Genomic DNA, 21,049 nt, shown 5'->3' on the forward strand with positions numbered 1-21,049 from the left:
TAAGGGAGAGGAGGAGAGGAGAAAAGTGCGACCGCCTTCGCCGAGAGCCAAGACAGAAAACCTTGTGATTTTATGACATCATGTTATAAGACATTAAATTATTATCAACAACATTATCAGATTCTCTCCATATCATGTGTATTTATGTTTGTAAGTGACTTACAGTCACATTTATTATTATTAAAGATAAATACACTCAAGTTCATGCAGAATAAGTTTTTTTTGTATTTATTATCTTGTTATCTAGTATTAAGTCTTAATATCTAATGTGTGTTCAGTCATATCTTCGATGTCAGAATAAAAGTCTTCACCGAGCGTTTGATGATGTCAAATGATCTCAGGTCTCATGACCTGCTGTTGGACAAACTGAGCTCTGAATACTTCACACTTGTCACACTTTTAATTTCAGTTTGTGTCCCTGATGTTTGTCGTCTTCACTGTGGATGTCTGATTTCGTTTTTCAAAGTTTAGCCTGCAGATGTGTTACAGTGTTTGTGTGAATGTGTGTGTGTCTGTATGTGTGTGTGTGTGTGTGTGTGTGTGTGTGTGTCTGTGTCAAGAGGTGTTGTCATGTGATCAGCTGAGGTTCTCAGTTCAGTTTCGCTCATCTCATCATCGAGCTGCAGACACAACCATCGGGTGAGTTTTTACTGTTTTTCACTGAATTTTAATCTCATTTATGAACTTTAAATTTAAACAAATTAGTTTTTAAATCTAATCTGAGCTTTGAATGAAGCCTCTGTCTCACACAACATATCACACAGCGCTCACTGAGTTGTCTTTATTTAACTTCATACTGCGGAGAAGCTTTTATTCTGAAGGCACATAAACAGTAAATTATTGTTGTTTTTAGCCTGGCAGACTTTTATTTGGAAAGTCTTTTATTGTAAATATTTTTGCAGATTGAGGTTTAAATTTAGTGAGAGTTTAGTCTGTGGGTGTGGTGACAGACCAGCAGCTGACACTGAACCATGTTCATCTCATATGTTTCAAAGTAAAAGAGACTTCAGCAGCTGGACATCCTCAAATCTGATTATTTATAATTAGAGCAAAAATCAAGCTTAATCTTTTTGAAATTGTGAGTTGTGTCAACAAAAAATAAATTTTCTTTTATGGGTTTTTTAAATTTAATTATAAAACAAACCAAATACTTATGGAAAAAATAACAATACACATTCAAGAGAAAATTTTAAAGTATTTATTCTAATTTTTGATTTTTACTTTATTTTGTTTATTATTTTACAGCAGGGGTGCCAGCAGCTTTATAGCTTCTAACATGATCAGGTCCAAATGATCTGCCTACTTTAAAAATGCTCAATACATAGTTATTCATACATATTTTTAATTAAACAATATATGTCATGTGATCTGCCCACGATACCTTTGTGAGCTGCGGGTGGATCGACAGACTCGGAGTGTTTGTGGATTTATTATCATTGTTTTTCTAATAATTATATTTTTTCATGTCAGTTTGAATGCATGATGTTCTTTTGCCTCAAAGTATTTCTAAATTTATGTTTAAATATTAAAGACTTACTATTTATTTATTTACTAAGATATTGTTTTCAAATTTCTCATTATATTGAATTATAAAACCTTCATTTTAACAGGATTTTGTTTGTCTAAAATGTGTTATCACAAAATCTTGTTCTAAAGATTTGTTAAGTGAAAAGTTCTTTTTATCTGAAAACTTTTGTCTTTTTCATGCTTTTATTATCAAAGTATTATATATGCACGATATTTTTCTAAAATATTTTATTCATTACCTCAAGTATTTCTAGAATATTCTTACATTTTAACAAGTTATACAACTTAAAAAAAGAAAACCTTGTTACTAAAAGCAGAGGACCAACAACGAAACCCTGAAGAACTCCACAACTGCCACCTCATATGACTGTTTGATTGATTGTTTGATTGATTGATTGAGTGATTCTTTTAGTGTCATGGAGCACAAGCTGGATCTTTCCCGTCTAACGGACGAAGAGGCCAAACATGTTTGGGAGGTGATTCAACGAGATTTCAACCTCCGCAAGAAAGAAGAAGAGAGACTCAGGTACTTTCATGTTTTCATGTACAAATATCAGAAACATTACTAAAGTTTCAGGGTGTTTTTCAAACTGAAGCTGAAATATCAGCATTAATAATATCACACAGAACATTCTTGCTGCAGAAATAAAACAAAATAAATAAAAAATGCTTTGAAGCTTCTACACATTTTGATGGAAGTTTGAATATTGTATGTATTCAGTGTTATTAAAAATTGGGCAAAAAACAGGCAAATCAAAAATCAATCAATGTACAAAGAATCAGAGAGTGAATTAAGTCCTTTTTAAAACTGATTAAGCATCAAATATGTTGCCAGGTTAGTGAAACAAAAGTAAACACAGTAAAAACAAACAAACTGAAATGAACTTCAGACATTATCTCAGTGAATTTTGAGCTGTTTTTGGCTTTCCTCTCAGAGTTGATATGAGTCTTAGATCAGGGGACTCCAGGCCTCGAGGGCCGGTGTCCTGCAGGTTTTAGATCCCACCCTGGGTCAACACACCTAAATCAAATGATTAGTTCATTAACAGGCTTCTGGAGAACCCCAAGACATGTTGAGGAGGTCATTTAGCTATTTAAATCAGCTGTGTTGGATCAAGGACACATCTAAAACCTGCAGGACACCGGCCCTCGAGGCCTGGAGTCCACTACCTGTGTCTTAGATAAACCCCAGACTTTCCCAGACTTTCTCTCTGTGACTCTGAAGCTAAACTTTGTGTGAGTCCTGGAGTTTGAACTGTTTTCGTTCATGTGAAGTTTGCAGGAATTCCAGCGTGAAAGACGTTGTTGTTGTTGCACTCGATCACGCCCCGGTCACACGGAGTTGCCTCACAAAGACGCTCTGTGTCTCTTCCAAACACTCCAACTCCCATCAGCCCCAGGGGGGAGGGAGCAGCCTCACGGGGACTCATGACTGGAGAGAAATCATCAGGAACATGTTGTCATCTTCATCCTTTAACAAGCATACAAAACAAACCGAGAAATCAATAAAAACTGATCAGAATTCCACATTTAAAACTATGAAAGAAGCCAAAATGAAATCTGTAAGAAGACTTTTTTGTACTGTGGACTCATGAACAGTCCAGTTCAGATCTCCTCACCTGAACTGGACAGGTGAGGAGATCAGACTTTTGGGAGGGATTTGGACTAGAGTTCAAAAGAAGCACACTGCCAGCTCCTACCAGGAGGAGCAGGCCTGATGTAGATCCGGGACAGCAGGAGAGATTAGATCCTTGGGCTGGCCTGGGAAGGCCTCTGTGTTACTCCAGATAAGCTAGATGAGGTGGTTGCAGAGGGAGGTCTCTCTCCGTTCCTGTCCCTGTGACCCATTGCCAGATAAACAGATCTGACTTGCAGTTGTGGTCGTCGCATACTCTGAAGGTTTCTGTGGCTCAGCCCCTCTCAGTCTGAGGCTGGTGGGCCTCCATGTGGACATTGCTAAAGTGATGGATCACATGAAGCAGGGAGAACACACGATTCATTCAGAGCCAGTTAGTGAGGGGCTGTGGGTGAGTCACAGATTGGTCATTTATCGTCTTTATGACTGCTGTTCCCTCTCTTCTCTGTGAAGATGTAAAGAACCGAAGTCTCACGTTGGTTTTTTTTTATCAGTTTAATAATTAATACCTTCACCCAACAGTCCATGGTAGCTCCGTCTCCAGAGGGAAACAGCTCCTTGGTTCTGGTTCTTCTTCCTTTGTTTTTTATTCTACCTGTCAGCGAGGGTCAAGGTTTCTATAAGACCAGCTGGAGTGGAATTTGAGTTGTTGTTTGCACCTTGTGATCTGGAGCTTTGGATATTTGGCATCAGCCGACCTTTCACAGAGGTAACCCGTTTTTGTGGAGCATGCTGCTGAGGTTTGATCCTTTGGTGCTTTACTCTGATCACGAGCCTGATTGAATAAAGATCTAGGCACTAACCAAACATAGCCAAACATCTCAAGCACAGATTTACCTGCTCTTTGTTCTGGAAAGCAAATCCATCACCACACTGTTCAAACGAAATGTCAACGCCTTTGTTTCTAGTGTTTGATCTTCCAGATCTTCATCATCAGGTCTTCCTTCAGATCCTCAAAATTCCTCAAGAAGTTCTCTGTTATGGTTTTAGTCGTTTGTGCATTCCTTGGATTGGTCAGAGTATTCTACTTTTATGAAATCTATGTTCATATGTTATATTTGTTTAGGGAGCTGCAGCTATTTTTGCTGAAGTTTCCAAACCTCAAGGTCTCTACTCCACGATGAACTCAGGGACTAACTTTTCATGTCTTTTGCAGTGAGCTGAAGAATAAGATTGAGAAGGAGGACTCAAAACGAGACCTGCTGGGCTCTCAGAGCAACTTGTCCGACTCGCTTTGTATCCGCTGCCTGCAGCCCTTCAAGTTCCTGGTCAACAGCAAACGCCAGTGTTTGGACTGTCGCATTTACACCTGCAAGTCCTGCAGCCGCTACAACAAGAAGGAGCACGGCTGGGTGTGCGACAACTGCCGCATGAACAGGTGAGCCTCCGGCAGCAGAGAGCACTGCGTCAGCGTAAGCTCAGAGTTATTTGGTGGTCATGGTAGTTTCTTTTATGGTAGATGTTTATTATATTCTCTATGTTCTGCACTTGTGTTGTTCAGGGTGCTCAAGATCGGGACTCTGGGCTGGTACCATGACAACGTGAGAAACCGTTTCAAACGCTTTGGTAGTGCCAAAGTGATGAGGTCATTGTACAAGAGGCTGAACGGAGAAGGTGAGTTTGCCTTATGTTAAAGAATTCAGAGATAATGAGTCAACTGTGAGCTTTTTAGGGTTTTATTGGGGTTACACGCTAACAGACAACTTGTGTTGGTGCTTCAGGTGGGCTTGATGATGACACGCAGAGTATGCCGGATGTCCACAGTCGTGAGTTTCTTAAATGTTTTACTATTAATAGATTTCAATTGGAAATTTTCTTCCTATTTACCATGCTATTTATATGTTACTGTCAAATGTTCCTGGTAATTATGGGCAAAGGTTCAAATTAATCATGTAAAGGTAACAGCTGCTGGTCCAAAGCTAAGACTCACCAAACATCACCGGGACTTAGCCAATCAAAAGACCGGTTCGAGGCCTGGCTCGGACAGTCTCGGTCGTTGTGTCCTTGGGCAAGACACTTCACCCGTTGCCTACTGGTGGTGGTCAGAGGGCCCGGTGGCGCCAGTGTCCGGCAGCCTCGCCGGGTGGATGACTGGTTGTGTAGCGCTTTGGGGTCCTTAGGGACTAGTAAAGCGCTATACAAATACAAATACATATACAGGCCATTTTAGTATGACTTTGGTAAGCTACGAAGCCACACCGCTTGATGTATTACAGCTACAGTAGTCAGGAGCCTCGCGGGGTAATCTGGGTCCAAAACTACGGTAATTGGTGTGTGTTATGTTTGGGGTGGCTGTAGCTCAGGTGGCAGAGCAGATCAGCCACTAACCAGAAGGTCAGTGGTTCAATCCCAGGCTGCTCCAGTCTGCATGCCAAATATCCTTGGGCAAGATACTAACCCCATGTTGCTCTCTGATGCATCCATCGGAGTGTGAATGTGTATGAATGTTAGATACTTAGCACTTAAGGTTAGAAGTGCTTGTGTGAATGGGTGTGATTGGGTGAATGAATTAGCTCTATAAAGCGCTTTGAGTGCTCGGACAGAGTAGAAAAGCGCTATATAAGAACCAGTCCATTTACCATTGTTATCTGGCTCATAGATAATGTTGTGTGTGATCTGCATAGCAGTGAAAATACATGTCTCACATGTACAGTGGGATGCAAAAGTTTAGGCAAACTTGTTAATAGTCATTATTTTCCTGTATAAATCATTGTTACAATAAAAAATGTCAGTTAAATATATCATATAGGAGACACACACAGTGATATTTGAGAAGTGAAATGAAGTTTATTGGATTTATAGAAAGTGCAATAATTGTTTAAACAAAATCAGGCAGGTGCATAAATTTGGGCACTGTTGTCATTTTATTGATTCCAAAACCTGTAGAACTAATTATTGTAACTGCAATTGGCTCGGTAAGCTCAGTGACCCCTGACCTACATACACAGGTGAATCCAATAATGAGAAAGAGTATTTAAGGGGGTCAATTGTAAGTTTCCCTCATCTTTCAATTTTCTCTGAAGAGTAGCAACACTGGGGTCTCAAAACAACTCACAAATGACCTGAAGACAAAGATTGTTCACCATCATGGTTTAGGGGAAGGACACAGAAAGCTGTCTCAGAGATTTAAGCCGTCTGTCTCCACAGTTAGGAACATATTGAGAAAATGGAAGACCACAGGCTCAGTTCAAGTTAAGGCTCAAAGTGGCAGACCAAAATTTTTTTCCGGGTAGACAGAAGCGACAAATGGTGAGAACAGTCAGAGTCGACCCACAGACCAGCACCAAAGACCTACAACATCATGTTGCAGCAGATGGAGTCGCTGTGCATCGTTCAAACACTCGGCGCACTTTACACGAGGGGATGCTGTATGCGAGAGTGATGCAGAGGAAGCCTTTGCTCCGCCCACAGCACAAACAGAGCCGCTCGAGGTTTGCTAAAGCACATTTGGACAAGCCAGCTTCATTCTGGAATAAGCTGCTGTGGACTGATGAAACTAAAACTGAGTTATTTGGGCATAACAAGAGGCGTTATGCATGGAGGAAAAAGAACACAGCAAGAAAAACAGCTGCTGCCTCCAGTAACATATGGTGGTGGTTCCATCACGCTGTGGGGTGTGGGGCCAGTACAGGGACTGGGAATCCTGCCAAAGTTGAGGGACACATGGATTCCACTCAGTATCAGCAGATTCTGGAGACCAATGTCCAGGAATCAGTGACAAAGCTGAAGCTGCGCCGGGGCTGGATCTTTCAACGAGACAACGAGACACTGCTCAAAATTCACTAAAGCATTCATGCAGAGGAACAAGTACAACGTTCTGGAACGACCATCTCAGCCCAGACCTGAATATTATTGAACATCTGTGGTGTGAGTTAGAGAGAGCTGTTCATGCTCGGAAGCCATCAAACCTGATGAACTAGAGATGTTTTGTAAAGAGGAATGGTCCAAAAATACCTTCAACCACAATCCAGACTCTCATTGTTGGACAACATCTCCCAGCCCATGCAAGAGACTCTGACAGCACTGAGCAGCTCCTTCAGTGGCTGCAGCACCCACGGTGTGGGACGGAGATTTCACAGGTCTTTCCTCCCCACTGCTGTCAGACTCCACAACAAAGACTTCAACTGATTAAACACATCCACACATGTGCAATAACACTAAGTGCAATACTCTTCCTGGCATCATTGTATTTTTACTCATATTGTATATAGCATTTCTATTCTATTTTATTCGACTGTATATAGTATTTTATTTTATTTTAATTTAATTTTATTCTATTCTATTTTGTACAGTATCTTATGGATATATTATTCCAGTGTTTTTTTTTCTTCTAATTTTTCTATGCAACTTTGCACTGTCCACTGCTGTAACAAAACAAATTTCCCACGCGTGGGACTAATAATGGTTATCTTATGTTATTGGAACCTGCAGGAAGCGTTTAGAGGCTGTAATTTCTGCAAAAGGTGGATCTACTAAATATTGATTTCATTTCTTTTTTTGTGCCCAAACTTATGCACCTGCCTGATTTTGTTTAAACAATTATTGAACACTTTCTGTAAATCCAATAAACTTCATTTCACTTCTCAAATATCACTGTGTGTGTCTCCTATATGATATATTTAACTGACATTTTTTATTGTAACAACCAACAATTTATACAGGAAAATACTGACTATTAACAAGGTTGCCCAAACTTTTGCATCCTACTGTATAATGTGAATAGACTTGGTCCTAGTAAAGAACCTTGTGGAACTCCATAATTAACCATGTGGTATACATACAAATGTGTACACATTAATAATGATTTGCTTTTTTATAAAGCACTGTTCAAAATTAACTGTGGAATCAAATGGTTCAAAAGGAGCATCATCTAAAACTAAACCTGGACAGAATAATGACAAAGCATGTTGCATTTTCAGACGCGTATAATGGCAATGAGGATGATCAAGGAGAATTCGAGGGTCAGCGCTACAAAGTGGTAATAAACAGTGATAAAGATGTGATTCTACATCTGTTTTATGAGATAATCCACATTCAGGCCTAACCTGATGTGTTTTCAGATGAGGAAGAACAAACGTCTGCTGTCTGTTCATCCTATGGACTTTGACAGTGAGGATTATCTGCCTCACTCACGCCGTCCGTCTGTGCAGGTAAGTCAAAGTTATGAAAAGCAAACATAAAAACGAGATCTAAAACCATGTGTGTAACTTTGGATTCACAGCAGCAGCAGGATGATCGGTACTATAGGAATGATGTGGACCACGGCCACAACAGCCACAGAGGAAACCGCAGGAAGAGCCTGGACCGATATGCCACGAGACCTGGTCAGTATACCAGCGTACCGGTCTTCCAGCAACATGGTGCAGGTCCCAAAATGCACAACCAATTACACATGTCCAACAAAATAAAGTGTTTAAACCACTGTGGTCTATATGGGGGTTACTGGGGCCCACAGAATCTGTCCACCATGATTGACCTTCCCACAGAAAACTTCTGGGAGTAACCCTATGGAAATGCGGGAATTAATGGAAATGCTGTTTGTCCTGTAGCTGTTTTCACTGGGGCTCCACCTGCTGTCTGTTGGAGGAATCACAGCTTTTGTTTCACAGATTTATCACATCAAACAGAGGCCTTCAAAACAAGCCTGTCAGACTAAATTTTACTTATTATCAGGTTTAGATAAAATTTCTACTTTGGATGTCCGACATGCTGCTTTTTATTTCCAACATGTACATTTACCTGAATGTTTTTACTTACCTGTCCGTCTTTGTAGATCTGCATCCACCTGAGTGTTTTTGTGTGTCCATGTTTGTGTGTTTGTTATCAGATGACAACGGAGAGAATCGGATGGTCCGGACTCGCTCTCTGTCCAAGATCACCTCGTCGGTGGCCCGGCAGCAGTACGTTGACACATCAGACGAGGAGGACTACCAGAGGTACCCGCAGATGTACCAACAACCACCCCACCGCCAAAGGGGCAGTAGAACCTCCTCCCAGGAGAACCTGGGACAAGCCCCGCCGGTAAGGACAATCAACCAGTCACTGGAAATTAAATTTTGGTGGCATAAACATTGGATTTTCTTCTCTTGATTTTTGGAAAACCTGTTTTAATTCTATGTTTTGCCTTTTTTTCTTCTTCATGGTATTTTGTACAAAAAAGTTTCAGTCCGTATGATCTCAGCCATAAAGAACCAGGAGATATTGTTAACTGACATGGAGTCTTTTTGTCATACAAAATCATCTCCTTGGTGTTCATGTTGATTTTACATTGCAGATAAATGAACTGAGCAAACGAATGTTGGCCATCGAGAGTCTGCTGAGCCGCCTGGAGGAAAAGATCACACCTGGTGTAAACGAGGTGAGATGCGATGATGATGTGGGGTAATGTGAGATCCTTTCCTGAAACCAGTCAGTACAAACATTCTGTAACTTTGTTTTACAGCAGGCATCAAATCCATCAGCTGAGAATGAGGAGGAGAAACTGAGAAGGAAGCTTAGTGAGCTGGCGGGGAACCTGAGCGATAAGGGCCCGTCTTCGGACGACGAAGCTGGGAAGAAGTCCTTTTCTGTGGGTAAAGGTTTGGCCGGACTGAAGGGTGGCCCAGCAATCACTCTGAACTCCCGGAAGGACAAACACCTGAGCTCATCCAGTGATGAGATGCCCACTGAGGCTCAAAAGGTAGGAAGACTGATTCAGTCCACTGTTTACAGAATTCATTGAATTCCAGCCCATAAATCCAGGGAATGGGAACCTGGAGGTTTCTCAGACCACCAGTGGATCCGATGTTCTAATTTCTCGTGATTCGGCTATAAAAGCTTACTTTTGGATCAGTGCACAATCATTTAATGGCAAATTTGTTTTTAACCTTGTTTTCAAAGAACAAAATAAACTCTTTATTTTGTCCGATGTCTCATAAACATCCAGGTTCCCATGTGTGATACATTCAGTGCTTCTACAGCATGGCTTGGCTTCTCCCCAAAAACGCTGTTTTACTCCATCTATAATGGTTCTGAACACCATGTTTCTTCTTCATTCTCATGTTTTTGTCCTCATCCACTCCTGAAAATACTGAACGCTTCTCTAAACTTCTCATTGGTTTTCTTATTCCATCTGTGACAAAATAATAATAATAATGAGAAATGAGGTGTGGTTCCTGTCCTAGTAAACCCACGTCTACAGACTAGATGTCCAGTGACCTGATGGAGGAGAACTCTTTCTGATGCATCGCGGACTAGTCCTCACTAACCTGCTGCCTCCTGCATTGACTAACAGCCGTCTGTTAGGTTACTGTTACTGTGAAGCTCAGCAGCTACCTGCCTGGACCACATGGACCCCTCACCTGTACAGGTGTTCACCTAAAAACTAAACCTCTGCTCAGTCATGTGACACCAAACAGAAGGAGAAATCTGTAAAAGCACTGAGTGTTGGGAAACCTCTTCGTCTGCCTGTGAATCATAGCTGGGGAATCAGCAGGAAAGTTTTTAACACCGTGGTCAGGTCTGTCTGAAACACATGCCACCATTTCAGGAACAAAAGGTGTGCACCACATTTAAACGTAGAAAGGTTTTTTTATGTGCAGAGTCCTTTTTAATCGCAACATGACCTCCCAGAGACACAAGTCAGACACGAGAAATGCTGTGGTGCTGTGGGGCATCCAGCCCGGTAGCTGCTGCAGGATGGGATGTTGTTTTCCAGCTGCTAACATCTGTCCCTCTACATGGCTTTCAGAGATCGACTGCCGCCGCCCTCTGTGACCTCACCACTGAGGTCCTGAGAACCATTAATGCCACAGAAAACGCTATGGTCGAGTACGGCCTCTCAGAGCCGATCGACAGGTCCCACTTAGTAGGCACTGACGTAAAGCAGGCCGATGATGCGTTCAGGGAACTTGAGGAAAATGTAAGCCTCCAACATGAACTGCACACCTCATTGTCCCTGAAACCCAACCCTCTACCTCGTCCGAAGCATGACGGAAATGTCTGGACTGGCTTTAACCTTCCCGGCTGTTGTGTGTCCGTCCATCAGCGACAGGGCTGGTGTCGGTCAAACACACTGGGTCCAGTCTCAGTCCAGCTTGAGTCCAGTTACAGCAGTTCTAGATTTAGGAAAAGGTTACATGATCATTTGAAACATGCCCCAGAACAGTTGGTAAAACCAGGTCTATGCTCATTATTGTTCAATAGCCTTAAAGCTATCAGTAAAAATGACCCGTCAGGAGAATGTGTACAATATAAGGGATTTGTTCTAGTTTCATCATCAGGTCATAATGTCAGGATGTAAAGATCCTCATGACTGAACTCTTCATCCTCTGATGAGACCAGGTCTCCTCCTGTTACCTGTTCAGTGATTGAGTCAGTCAGAGAACCAGTGTGTTTCACTGATGCTCAGGCCTGTCTTCATCGTCATCACCATCATTCTCAGTGGTCTGGAGGCGTGTCAGCTGACCCAGGGGTCTGTCCTGTTACCTGTTTAGGTGTACATCACGGCCGGTCAGTCCTACGAGCTGGAGTCGAAGCTGCGGCGGCTCGAGCAGAGTGCCAAGAATCAGTTTGGAGGGACGACGGACTCGGAACTGTCGGAGCTTGAGGACGTGGTGGCACTGACCGCCGCCAGAGTCCAGAGCGCTGAGAGCGAGGTGGGTCAATGGCTCTGGATGGACACGGTCATGTTTACGCGGTGTCTAGGAACAAAATGGCTGATACTGGAATAAACACAAATTTCTCACTTACAGGAAGCTTTTTAAGTCTTCCTGTTTTTAATACGCAAACCCAACAGTTTCCCTTCATGTTTGTTCCATCTGCAGGTCTCTGATATTGAGAGTAAAATCGCTGCTCTGAGCGCCGCCGGATCCAAGAAGAAGGTCAGTGTGTGAGGAAATGATGTCAAGGTTACATTAACGTGTGCTCACTCACAGGAACAAAAAGTTATCGGGTTTCAGCTGTTAGACGGTCATCACTTTTCTAGTGTAACCTTTTTGAAGAGAAACTCAGAGCGTAGACTGGACTGAGTTACTGAAGAGAAATGAGAGAATGAAGAACACATAACCATTGTGTGTTTGTTCCTGCCATCTTGGTTTTTTGTTTCCAGAGGTGACCATATTTGGACAAGTGTGTACAGTGGTCCCTCGCTTATCGCGGGGGTTACGTTCCAAAAATAACCCACGATAGGTGAAATCCACAAAGTAGCAAACTTTAGTTTTTACAGTTATTATAGATGTTTTAAGGCTGTAAAACCCTTCCCTACACACTTTACACACTTCTTCTAGACAGGCACGAACATTTTCACATTTTATTTCTTGTTTAAACACTCTCAAAGTTCAAACCTTCGTAGAAACAAAAGTCCAGTATTATGGAATGAAACCAAAGACACCCGCAGGTGCCTTTGGCGTTGCAAAACGTTTTGTCGACGTTGTCGTATTTGTTGGGGAGAAAACAAACATATATGTGGCACAGCTGCAGGAGTAGCAGACGCACCGGAGCTGCATCGGCTCATCACGCCGCTCTGAATGAGTAGTACTGGGTCTGAGTGGAAGGGTTGTTGTTGTGGGTGATGTGGGCGGCTGGCAGCGGGAGAGCTGCAGCCGAGTGTGTACAGCAACTATGGTGAAAAAATAAAGTACCCTGAAAAGCATTGAAATATCGTCGGGTCTGCCGTGGATGTGTTACAATACAGTACAACTCTTCAGAGTCACACTGCTACCGATCAAAGATTTCTGTAAATTTGACAAGCTGAACGCATTCTGTACTGCACAGGAGACACGGCACCAGATTAATTGACACTGGCCTACAGCCAATCGGTATGCAGAACACAATGCACTGTTTAAAATAATAAAACAGCATGAAAAATTGCACCTAAAAAAAATCCAGGAAACAGCGAGGCTGCAAAAAGTGAACTGCGATATAGCGAGGGACCACCGTAGAGTAAAGTTACGTGCTAAAGAAGAGCTGTCAGTTCAAAATCCCAGAATTTCACTCTGCAGAACTGGATCTCAGTAACATACAGTCATACAGTAACCTCACAGCAGCCATATTATTAGTCACATTACGTCACTAAAATGCTCCCAACAGCACAAACACAGTGCAGAGGTCCGGTTCAGGTGAAGCTTATTTGTGTGATAGCACACTGTAAACATGTTGGACATTTTAACTAGGGATGGGTATCGTTTAGGTTTTATCCGATACCGGTGCCAAACCGGTACTTTTGAAACGGTGCTGGTGCTTAAACAGTGCTTAAACAGTGCTTAAAGAATGGAGAACACACAATTTGCTAAAAATAAAAACACAAGAGGTTTCTGAACAGTCTCTTTTTTTCTGCAAAATGATAACCAAGTTAGCCTTTTCTGTTGATACAACACACCTCCTTTGGTTGGAACCGGTCCTACACTGGCAGGGCTAGGGGCCAGGACTCTCCTCTTCGGGATTTTGGGGGATGTTGCTAACTCCGGGTCCGATAACAGGCACCACACCCGCAGTAGATGTGCTCGGTGTGAGGTCTCGCAGCAAGCTATCAAATACGGCGCATTTCTCTGCTTTTAAAAAAACACTATGCGTCGCCAGGTGTTTCATCAGATTTGAGGTGTTACCTCCTTTGACAGTATCACAGTATCACCTTAAAGCACTTGTTGCAGCTGCTGAGTTTGCATCTTTTGCTGTGAAGTACAGCCAGACTTTGACCGCTTCGCCTTGGGCATTTTTAATCTGTAGCTCTGCTCTAAAAGAACGTACGTACCTGGACCCGCCTACTATCCTCGGAAATGTAAAATGATTGGCTAGAATCCAAAGTGTATCACAGCTCAGGGAAAAAAAGCACCGAAAAAAAGCACCGAAATGTGCGCTGCTTTTTGGTCTGGTTACTACCGTTTATGTCAGAACCAGTGCCATCATGGTACCAGATATTGGTACCCATCCCTAATTTTAACATGGGAGTATATGAGGACTGAGTCACTGCTGGAGCCTCTTGTGGACACCAGAGGAACTGCAGGTTTTGGTTTTCAGAGGTAGACGGTTGACTGGATGCCATGTTAGCTGCATGGAAACAGTTTCTTTCTGACATCACTCAGGACTAAGCTAAAAACTTCCATGTTTCTTTGCAGGTTTCAGGAAGAAAAAAGTCGACTCAGGACTTTCAGAGTAAGAAACACACTCATGTTGCTTTCTGCACGTTTAAAGTGAAGAAGCTAAAACATGTTGCAGTCACGCTCCAGGCCATGACATTACAAAGTTGTGATGCGTGTTCGTTAACAGCGAAGAACCGTGTTAATGATCATTTCTTGTTTCAGAAGCTAACGGCACTCAGTGGAAATCCAGCAACATGTTCTGAAGCAGAAACAGACCTTCAGCAGCTGCTGCTTGCTCCTCTTCGTCATGAAGCCTTCATCATAGAGCAACTCAAAGAGCAACTTTTATCTGTAACTGCTGCTGCTTATGTGTTAGAAACATGACACACGATTACAGCTGGTAGATTTAGACAAAATATGAGAAAACGTGAAAAAGTACGTACCAAACTAAATGAATATTCAAATGTACAATCATTACAATATTTCTTTGAAGCTCAGAGGCAGCTGGAGAGAATTACATGGAAATGAAGTAACATGAAAATGTTTAAAAATGTATGAATCCAAAATATTTCGTTTTAACATTGACAAAGTTTCGGCCTGTCTCAGCAACGCAAAGCCCCCAGCATCCAACATCAGCGTGGAGGAGAGGAAGGCACTCACATCACTTAGTGATGACAACAACATCCTCATCCTTCCGGAAGACAAGGGCAGGTGCACAGATTTGCTAAACCAGAAAGACTATCATGAGAAGATTTTGTTACTACTCAGTGACAAAAATACTTATGAGCCCCTGAAACGAGACCCAGGAAGTGGCTACAGGAAGACGGTGATAGGCTGTCTGAAGCAGTTAGAACAAGACAAGGCTATGGACTTGATCTCATGCCACAGGCTGTACCCAGGGGAATCTACACCAAGTCTGTATGGTTTACCAAAGATACAGGATGCACCTTTAAGACCGATTGTCTGCATGATCAACTCGGTCAACCCAAAGTTTCTGGCTTCGATCCTCCACCCGCTGGTGGGCAGCTCTGAACACCACATCCAGAACACCCTGGATTTTGTTGAGAAGGTGAGAGATGTCATGATGGAGGCAGATGAAACCATGGTCTCGTACGACGTTACATCTCTCTTCACTTGCATCCCAGTCACAGAGCGTTGGAGGTAGTTTGTAAGAGATTACAGGATGACCCCAACCTCAGCAACAGGACCACTCTCAGCATCAGGGATCATATTTTCCACCTACTTCACATACAAGGCTCAGTTCTACAGGCAGAAACATGGGTGTGCCATGGGCTCCCAGTTTCACCCATCGTGGCCAATTTGTACATGGAAGAAGTGGAAAAGAGGGCTCTGCTATCCTACCCTGGAACACCACCAAGCCATTGGTTCAGATATGTGGATGACACCTGGGTGAAAATCAAATCTCAGGACGTTTCACATTTCACGGATCACATTAACTCGGTGGACCGACACATCAAATTCACCAGGGAGGATATGAAAAGTGGCAGGTTAGCCTTCTTAGACTGTGAGATCTCCATCAGTAATGGGGGACATCTAAACGCTAATGTGTACCGTAAACCTACACATACGGATCAGTATGGCGCGATATGGCAGCCACGCTTCTGTCAGTCTGCCCCAGGGCAGCTGTAGCTACACCTGTAGCTGCCTCCACCAGTGTGTGAATGTGAGAGTGAATGAATAGTGTCATTGTAAAGCGCTTTGGGTGCCTTGAAAAGTGCTATATAAATCCAATCCATTATCTAAGGTTTTACTCTCATCATCCACTGGAGCATAAACTGGGCGTCATCAGGACGCTACAGCACAGGGCGAACACCATCCCCACAGACACAGCAGTCAGGGAAGCAGAAGAACATCACATCAAGAAGGCCCTGAGTAAATGTGGTTATCCCAGCTGGACTTTTGTCAAAGCTGGGACGGCACCTAAAGAAAGCTCCAGCCAATCCAGGAGTGAAGGGCAATCAGTGCCTAAGCAAAAACCTGCAGTGATCCCATACGTGTCAGGAGTATCAGAACAACTGAGACACATTTTTTCTAAACACCGGGTCTCTGTGGCTTTTAAACCCCAAAACACGCTGCGCCAAAAACTGGTCCACCCCAAGGATCGGGTCCCCCGACACAAACAGAGTAACATAGTGTACGCTGTTAAGTGCAGGAGGATTGGCAGGACTTATACATCGGGGAAACCAAACAACCTCTGGGTGAGAGGATGGCACAACACAGAAGAGCCTCCTCGTCAGGCCAGGACTCTGCAGTCTGTTCACACCTACAGGCCAGTGGACACTCTGATGAGGATGTAACATCCTGGACAGGGAGGAACGCTGGTTTGAGGGCGGAGTCATGGAGGCCATTTACGTGAAAAGGGAAAGACCATCTCTGAATCGAGGAGGGGGCCTAAGGGTACATCTGTCACCATCTTACATGCTGTGATTGCAGCCATTCCCCAACTCTCTGTGAATGGTACTCATGGTTATTGATCAGTGGTTGTTGATCAATGGTCATGAGAATTTGCATATTAATGATCAAGGAACTGACTTCTCAGCCCATTGTTCCTTCAGTGGGCTGGTTTCAGTTTTTATGCAAATGTCCTGTTTATAAGAAACCTGCAGCTGAGACTGAAGACGTCACATGGATGAAACATTTCTCCCACTGAAAACGTCCAGATGAATGAATCAACTTTTGGTGACTGACAGAAGACAGATATAAAAACTTTATTTCAAAATAAAATCTATTAACTTTAAAACCATTTCTAAACTTAATCTCCTCTGATGCAATTTGATTGGCTCAGACAGACACCTTTTACTTTTCTGTTTAATTCTGGCACCACTGAGCTTCTATAGACTTTGGTCAGCTGTTTATTGAACTTATCACTGCTGATACGATCAATAAATTTTAAAATCAAACCCTGTTCTTATTTGATCCATGTATTGATTTTATGGATGGTCATCAGAACTGATCACATTTAGAGTTTAACATATTTAGTTTCTTTGATTATTGATAACATTGATCTGCATTTGCCTTTATGATCCATAAAACATCAAATCAATTCTGCATTTTTAACTTATTTCATATATTCATGAGAAAATTACAGGATTCTTTAGCAGTTACATCCAGCAAACCCATGAAACACTCCAAATTCAATCAGCTCTAATAAAAGTGTTAAATGTACACACGTCATGAAAAAGAGCATTTACGAGCTAAGTTAGAGGCTAGCAGAAAGTTAGCTGGCTAGCTTGTAAAGATGAAGTGAACCATGTTGTGACTGAAGGACTTCTACAAACATGAAACATACAGATGTGTACAGACTGGTAGAGCTTTGGACGTAAACACAGGTGAAAAACTAACCAGCATGTGAACTTTTTTTATTTACAAACTTTACTGTTTGTTCAGCTCATGTTTGATTTCTTCACACAACAAACTGTGTGTGTTTTTATTTCCAGTCTCACAGTCTGGCAGAGGCAGAGTGTATGCATTGATGAAAGGACCTAAAATGCAGACACAAAGAACGTGGAAGAAAACTTGAATATTAACAAAAAGCGGGCTGTTTAATATGGCTGATAAAAAAGGTAGAAAAACAAAAATCAGATACACACTGGGGAGAAACTAAATGCTAAACACGCAACGAAGAAACAAAACTTAGAATGTCGTAAAAACCTGAACATAGAAAAAGACCCCGGAGACACGGAAACATGAGGAGAAACAACAGACGACATGAGCAGAAACACACAGACTAAATACACACAGGGGGGATCAGGGGAAGTGGAAATACATGGAGAAACAGCTGACACAAATCTGACATAACGAGACAAAGAAAGCAAAGCCGACTACACTGACATAGGACACAAAACTTCAAAATAAAACAGGAAACATGAGATGCAGACATGATAATATCAACTTGACAACCAAAGACATGCAGACATAATTCACAAAGGACAAGGGAGACTTAACAAAGGGGTTGAAAACACAAGGGGAAACTAATAAACAAATTAACTTAGAAAACCCAATGAACTTAAACATAAACCATAAGCATCAAAATAAAGTATAACTCAAAACGCTGGGTCGAAAGAAGGAGGAGGAGCCACTTGCCCAGCTCCGTTTCTGTATGCCATTTGTCACTGATCTGCAGTCGTTGCAATAAAGCACTTTAATGGTAATTTAGTGACATTGTAATGTGCCGTGCGGAAGACTATTTACCCTAAACTGTGCACTGCAAAAACCTGCCGGGAACAGTTTGAAGAGCAGGTCGAATGGAGACATAAGGATGGGTGCCAGAGTTTGACAGACATAATAATCATTATAGTCAAACTATATAAGCTTTACGGCCCGATGAGGGTCATCCTTTGTGTGAAGACAGATGCTTGATTTCACACAGAGACTGTAACTTGTAATTTCAGCTGCTGAAGCAAATTAAATCTTTTTAAATTAAAGATATTTCTCCTGAATTCTTTCTGAAAAATCTGAACATGTCAGTAGATGAGTTAGTGAAAAGATAACTTCTTAGTTTGCAACTAAAATCAATTCTGAAGTAGGATTTGTCCAACTCAGACAACTCAACTCAAACCATGGCAGTTTGTCCTGAAACACCAACTGTAATCTCCACATTTCCACTTTATTCTGAAAATGATCAATAATATTTGTTTTCTTAATGGTAGCACTGGTTTAGCTCACTGAGATGAGCAGAGCTGGTGGGGGGGGGGTTCGACTGTAAATATAAAGACCCGAAGCACAGCGAGTCTCCGACCATGTGTTCAGTCTGAGTTACAGCTCTGTAAATGTATTCCTATCGCTGCTCAGATACTGTGTCCACACTGACATTTGATTATTAAATGTCAGCTCCCTCCAAAATAAGAGCTTTCAAAAACAGTCACATCAACTGATTTTATTTTGAAAGTCAGAGTTGGTTGAAGCTGATGAAACCAGATTTAAAAACACTTCATGTCATCTGTGTTCATTCAACTGACATCATGCAGTTCATCTTCTCACCAGCAGAGGGCCACAAATCACCATCCATGAAAAGTTCAGGGACATGTAAGTGACGTCAGAGCTGTACATATTGATCTGATCAATATGGAAGTTTCTTTGATTGGATCAGTTTTTAAAAGCAGCTGTTTTTATAGAATGACGGAAACATGAGATATTCTGAATGCCTTTAATATTTGATACACTGAGCACTACTGGATGTCCACTTATTCAGCCATGATGGAAAAATCCCATTAAGAAAGAGAAATCAGACATTTGGATTCATTTTAATGAGCTCAGGCTTGTTGGAAATGCAGAGCAGCTGTGCCTGACTGAACGAGGACCATCATGACAACAGTCCAAAACCCAGGACTGATCATTGTCTCCACACAAACAGTCTTCACTGTCTCCTTCCTTCTGTAACTCACTGATATATAAACGTCTTCTCTCCACTCGACCTCCCAGTAACAGCGAACAGTCAGACCATTTCTACACAGCAGATGAAGAAAAACATCAAACCTGTCTGGATGATCAGGATATGACTGAAGCTCCTCCACATGTGTCACCTTCCTGTTGTTGTCAGACAGTTGGAGCTTTGTGTTCACTGTGTTTGTGTCGATTGTGAGTTGACAGGAATCTGATGGAGAGAACAAACACAATCCAGCTGCAGTTATTGATCCATCATCTGTTCATTGATTGACACTTTGATGATGAGTCCTGACATCAGAGATGTGACAGTTTGAAGATGGTTGAATGTGTGCTGCTTTGTTTTCATGAATCACATTAAAAACACACGTACACTTCCTCACAAGACCATGGGTCAAATATTATCTTCAAGTATATTAATGGAAGTTTGTGCCACTTGCTGTATGAACACATGTTGATCAATACTGTTTGAAAATGTAGTAATTAGGATCAGTAAGTAACCTTTAATTGTGTTATGGCCAACGGTGACTAGTCCAGATATGGGTTAAACCCTTCCTCGGTGTTCATCTGCAATCATCTGTACCGCCCCACGTAGTGTCCAGCCCTTCCATTGCCGATACGTTAAACAAACTTGGCCCCACCGTCACGCACCTGGGGTTCTGTTTTCCCACCTCAGCTGCCAGAAGCTGAGAAAAACCCTTTCTTAGCATAGATAGCAGTTTACTTTTGGCATGCACACCCGAAATAATTGTCAAATTGTTGAATTGTTAACTGCCGTTTTGCAAACTGACAAAGGGACCCAGTTCAATGATGGATGTAAGACTGGTTCTCGGGAAGTTATGTGGTAGGGCCAGAAAGTTATGTATCATAAGTGGAAGATGAAAAGAAAGAACAAAGGATTAAAGGGTTCCCAACAGCAGGAGGAGGGGTCACTGATCGTATATAAGAGGTCGATTTGACCCGGACTGCTGCTTTTTCCTGTCTGTCTTTTCTGTTTGTGCTTTAAGGCTCTACACGGTTGCTTCGCTTTCGTTTTGTTTGCATGGTTTCTATGTGTTATTTTTGCTATAAATGTACTGGTTTCTGCTGTTCATATGACACTGTTTAATAATCTCTATTCTAAGAAATCTACTCTTTTCCAGAGGATCTTTTTGAGTGATTTGATTTTAATTGGATCTGAAAAGCTGGGCTTTCTTCAGATCGCAATTAACTTCACTCCACCTCAGACACTGTGCAAACTTCAAGATAGACTCAGAAGTTACAACCCTAGACTTGTTGCATTTATGCTCAGTTACCTGCATAGTTACATACTTTAAAATGCCCTCAGTTACACTTTGTTCTTGATGCTAATATTAGGATTGCATAATGTATTGTACAACTGTGTTGTGAGCTACGGGTAATGGTCAAAACACTAACTGAGAGTTTG

General features: G+C 42.1%; 1 protein-coding gene across 2 annotated transcripts; it reads left to right on the forward strand.

Annotated features, from left to right (window-relative positions):
* Window positions 1–254: 254 nt before the first annotated feature.
* mlpha (melanophilin a) lies at window positions 255–17,257 on the forward strand. Of its 2 annotated transcripts, XM_085133713.1 has the most exons (16): window positions 255–639; window positions 1,940–2,053; window positions 4,320–4,541; window positions 4,665–4,777; window positions 4,885–4,929; window positions 8,083–8,141; window positions 8,224–8,313; window positions 8,385–8,487; window positions 8,991–9,184; window positions 9,438–9,521; window positions 9,606–9,842; window positions 10,893–11,063; window positions 11,638–11,799; window positions 11,968–12,030; window positions 14,257–14,293; window positions 14,443–17,257. In XM_085133713.1, the coding sequence occupies exons 1-16, from the start codon at window positions 479–481 to the stop codon at window positions 14,481–14,483; spliced, it is 1,896 nt and encodes a 631-aa protein (XP_084989839.1). In that variant the 5' UTR covers window positions 255–478; the 3' UTR covers window positions 14,484–17,257. The 2 variants fall into 2 exon arrangements, with proteins under 2 accessions (XP_084989839.1, XP_084989840.1); XM_085133714.1 differs by lacking the exon at window positions 10,893–11,063 and having other exon boundaries at window positions 263–639; window positions 9,609–9,842; window positions 11,968–12,024; window positions 14,443–17,252.
* The last annotated feature ends 3,792 nt before the right edge of the window (window positions 17,258–21,049 follow it).

This window comes from Neolamprologus multifasciatus, chromosome 15, assembly GCF_963576455.1.
Source record: "Neolamprologus multifasciatus chromosome 15, fNeoMul1.2, whole genome shotgun sequence".
NCBI classification, from domain to species: Eukaryota; Metazoa; Chordata; class Actinopteri; order Cichliformes; family Cichlidae; genus Neolamprologus; species Neolamprologus multifasciatus.

Excerpts from the sequence above, each read along its gene's own strand:
- mlpha (XM_085133713.1), top strand. The coding sequence starts at position 479 with ATGTGTTACAGTGTTTGTGTGAATGTGTGTGTGTCTGTATGTGTGTGT. Across the intron at positions 4,778-4,884 it reads CAAGAGGCTGAACGGAGAAG|GTGGGCTTGATGATGACACG; the intron begins GTGAGTTTGCCT and ends TTGGTGCTTCAG. Across the intron at positions 8,142-8,223 it reads AGGGTCAGCGCTACAAAGTG|ATGAGGAAGAACAAACGTCT; the intron begins GTAATAAACAGT and ends ATGTGTTTTCAG.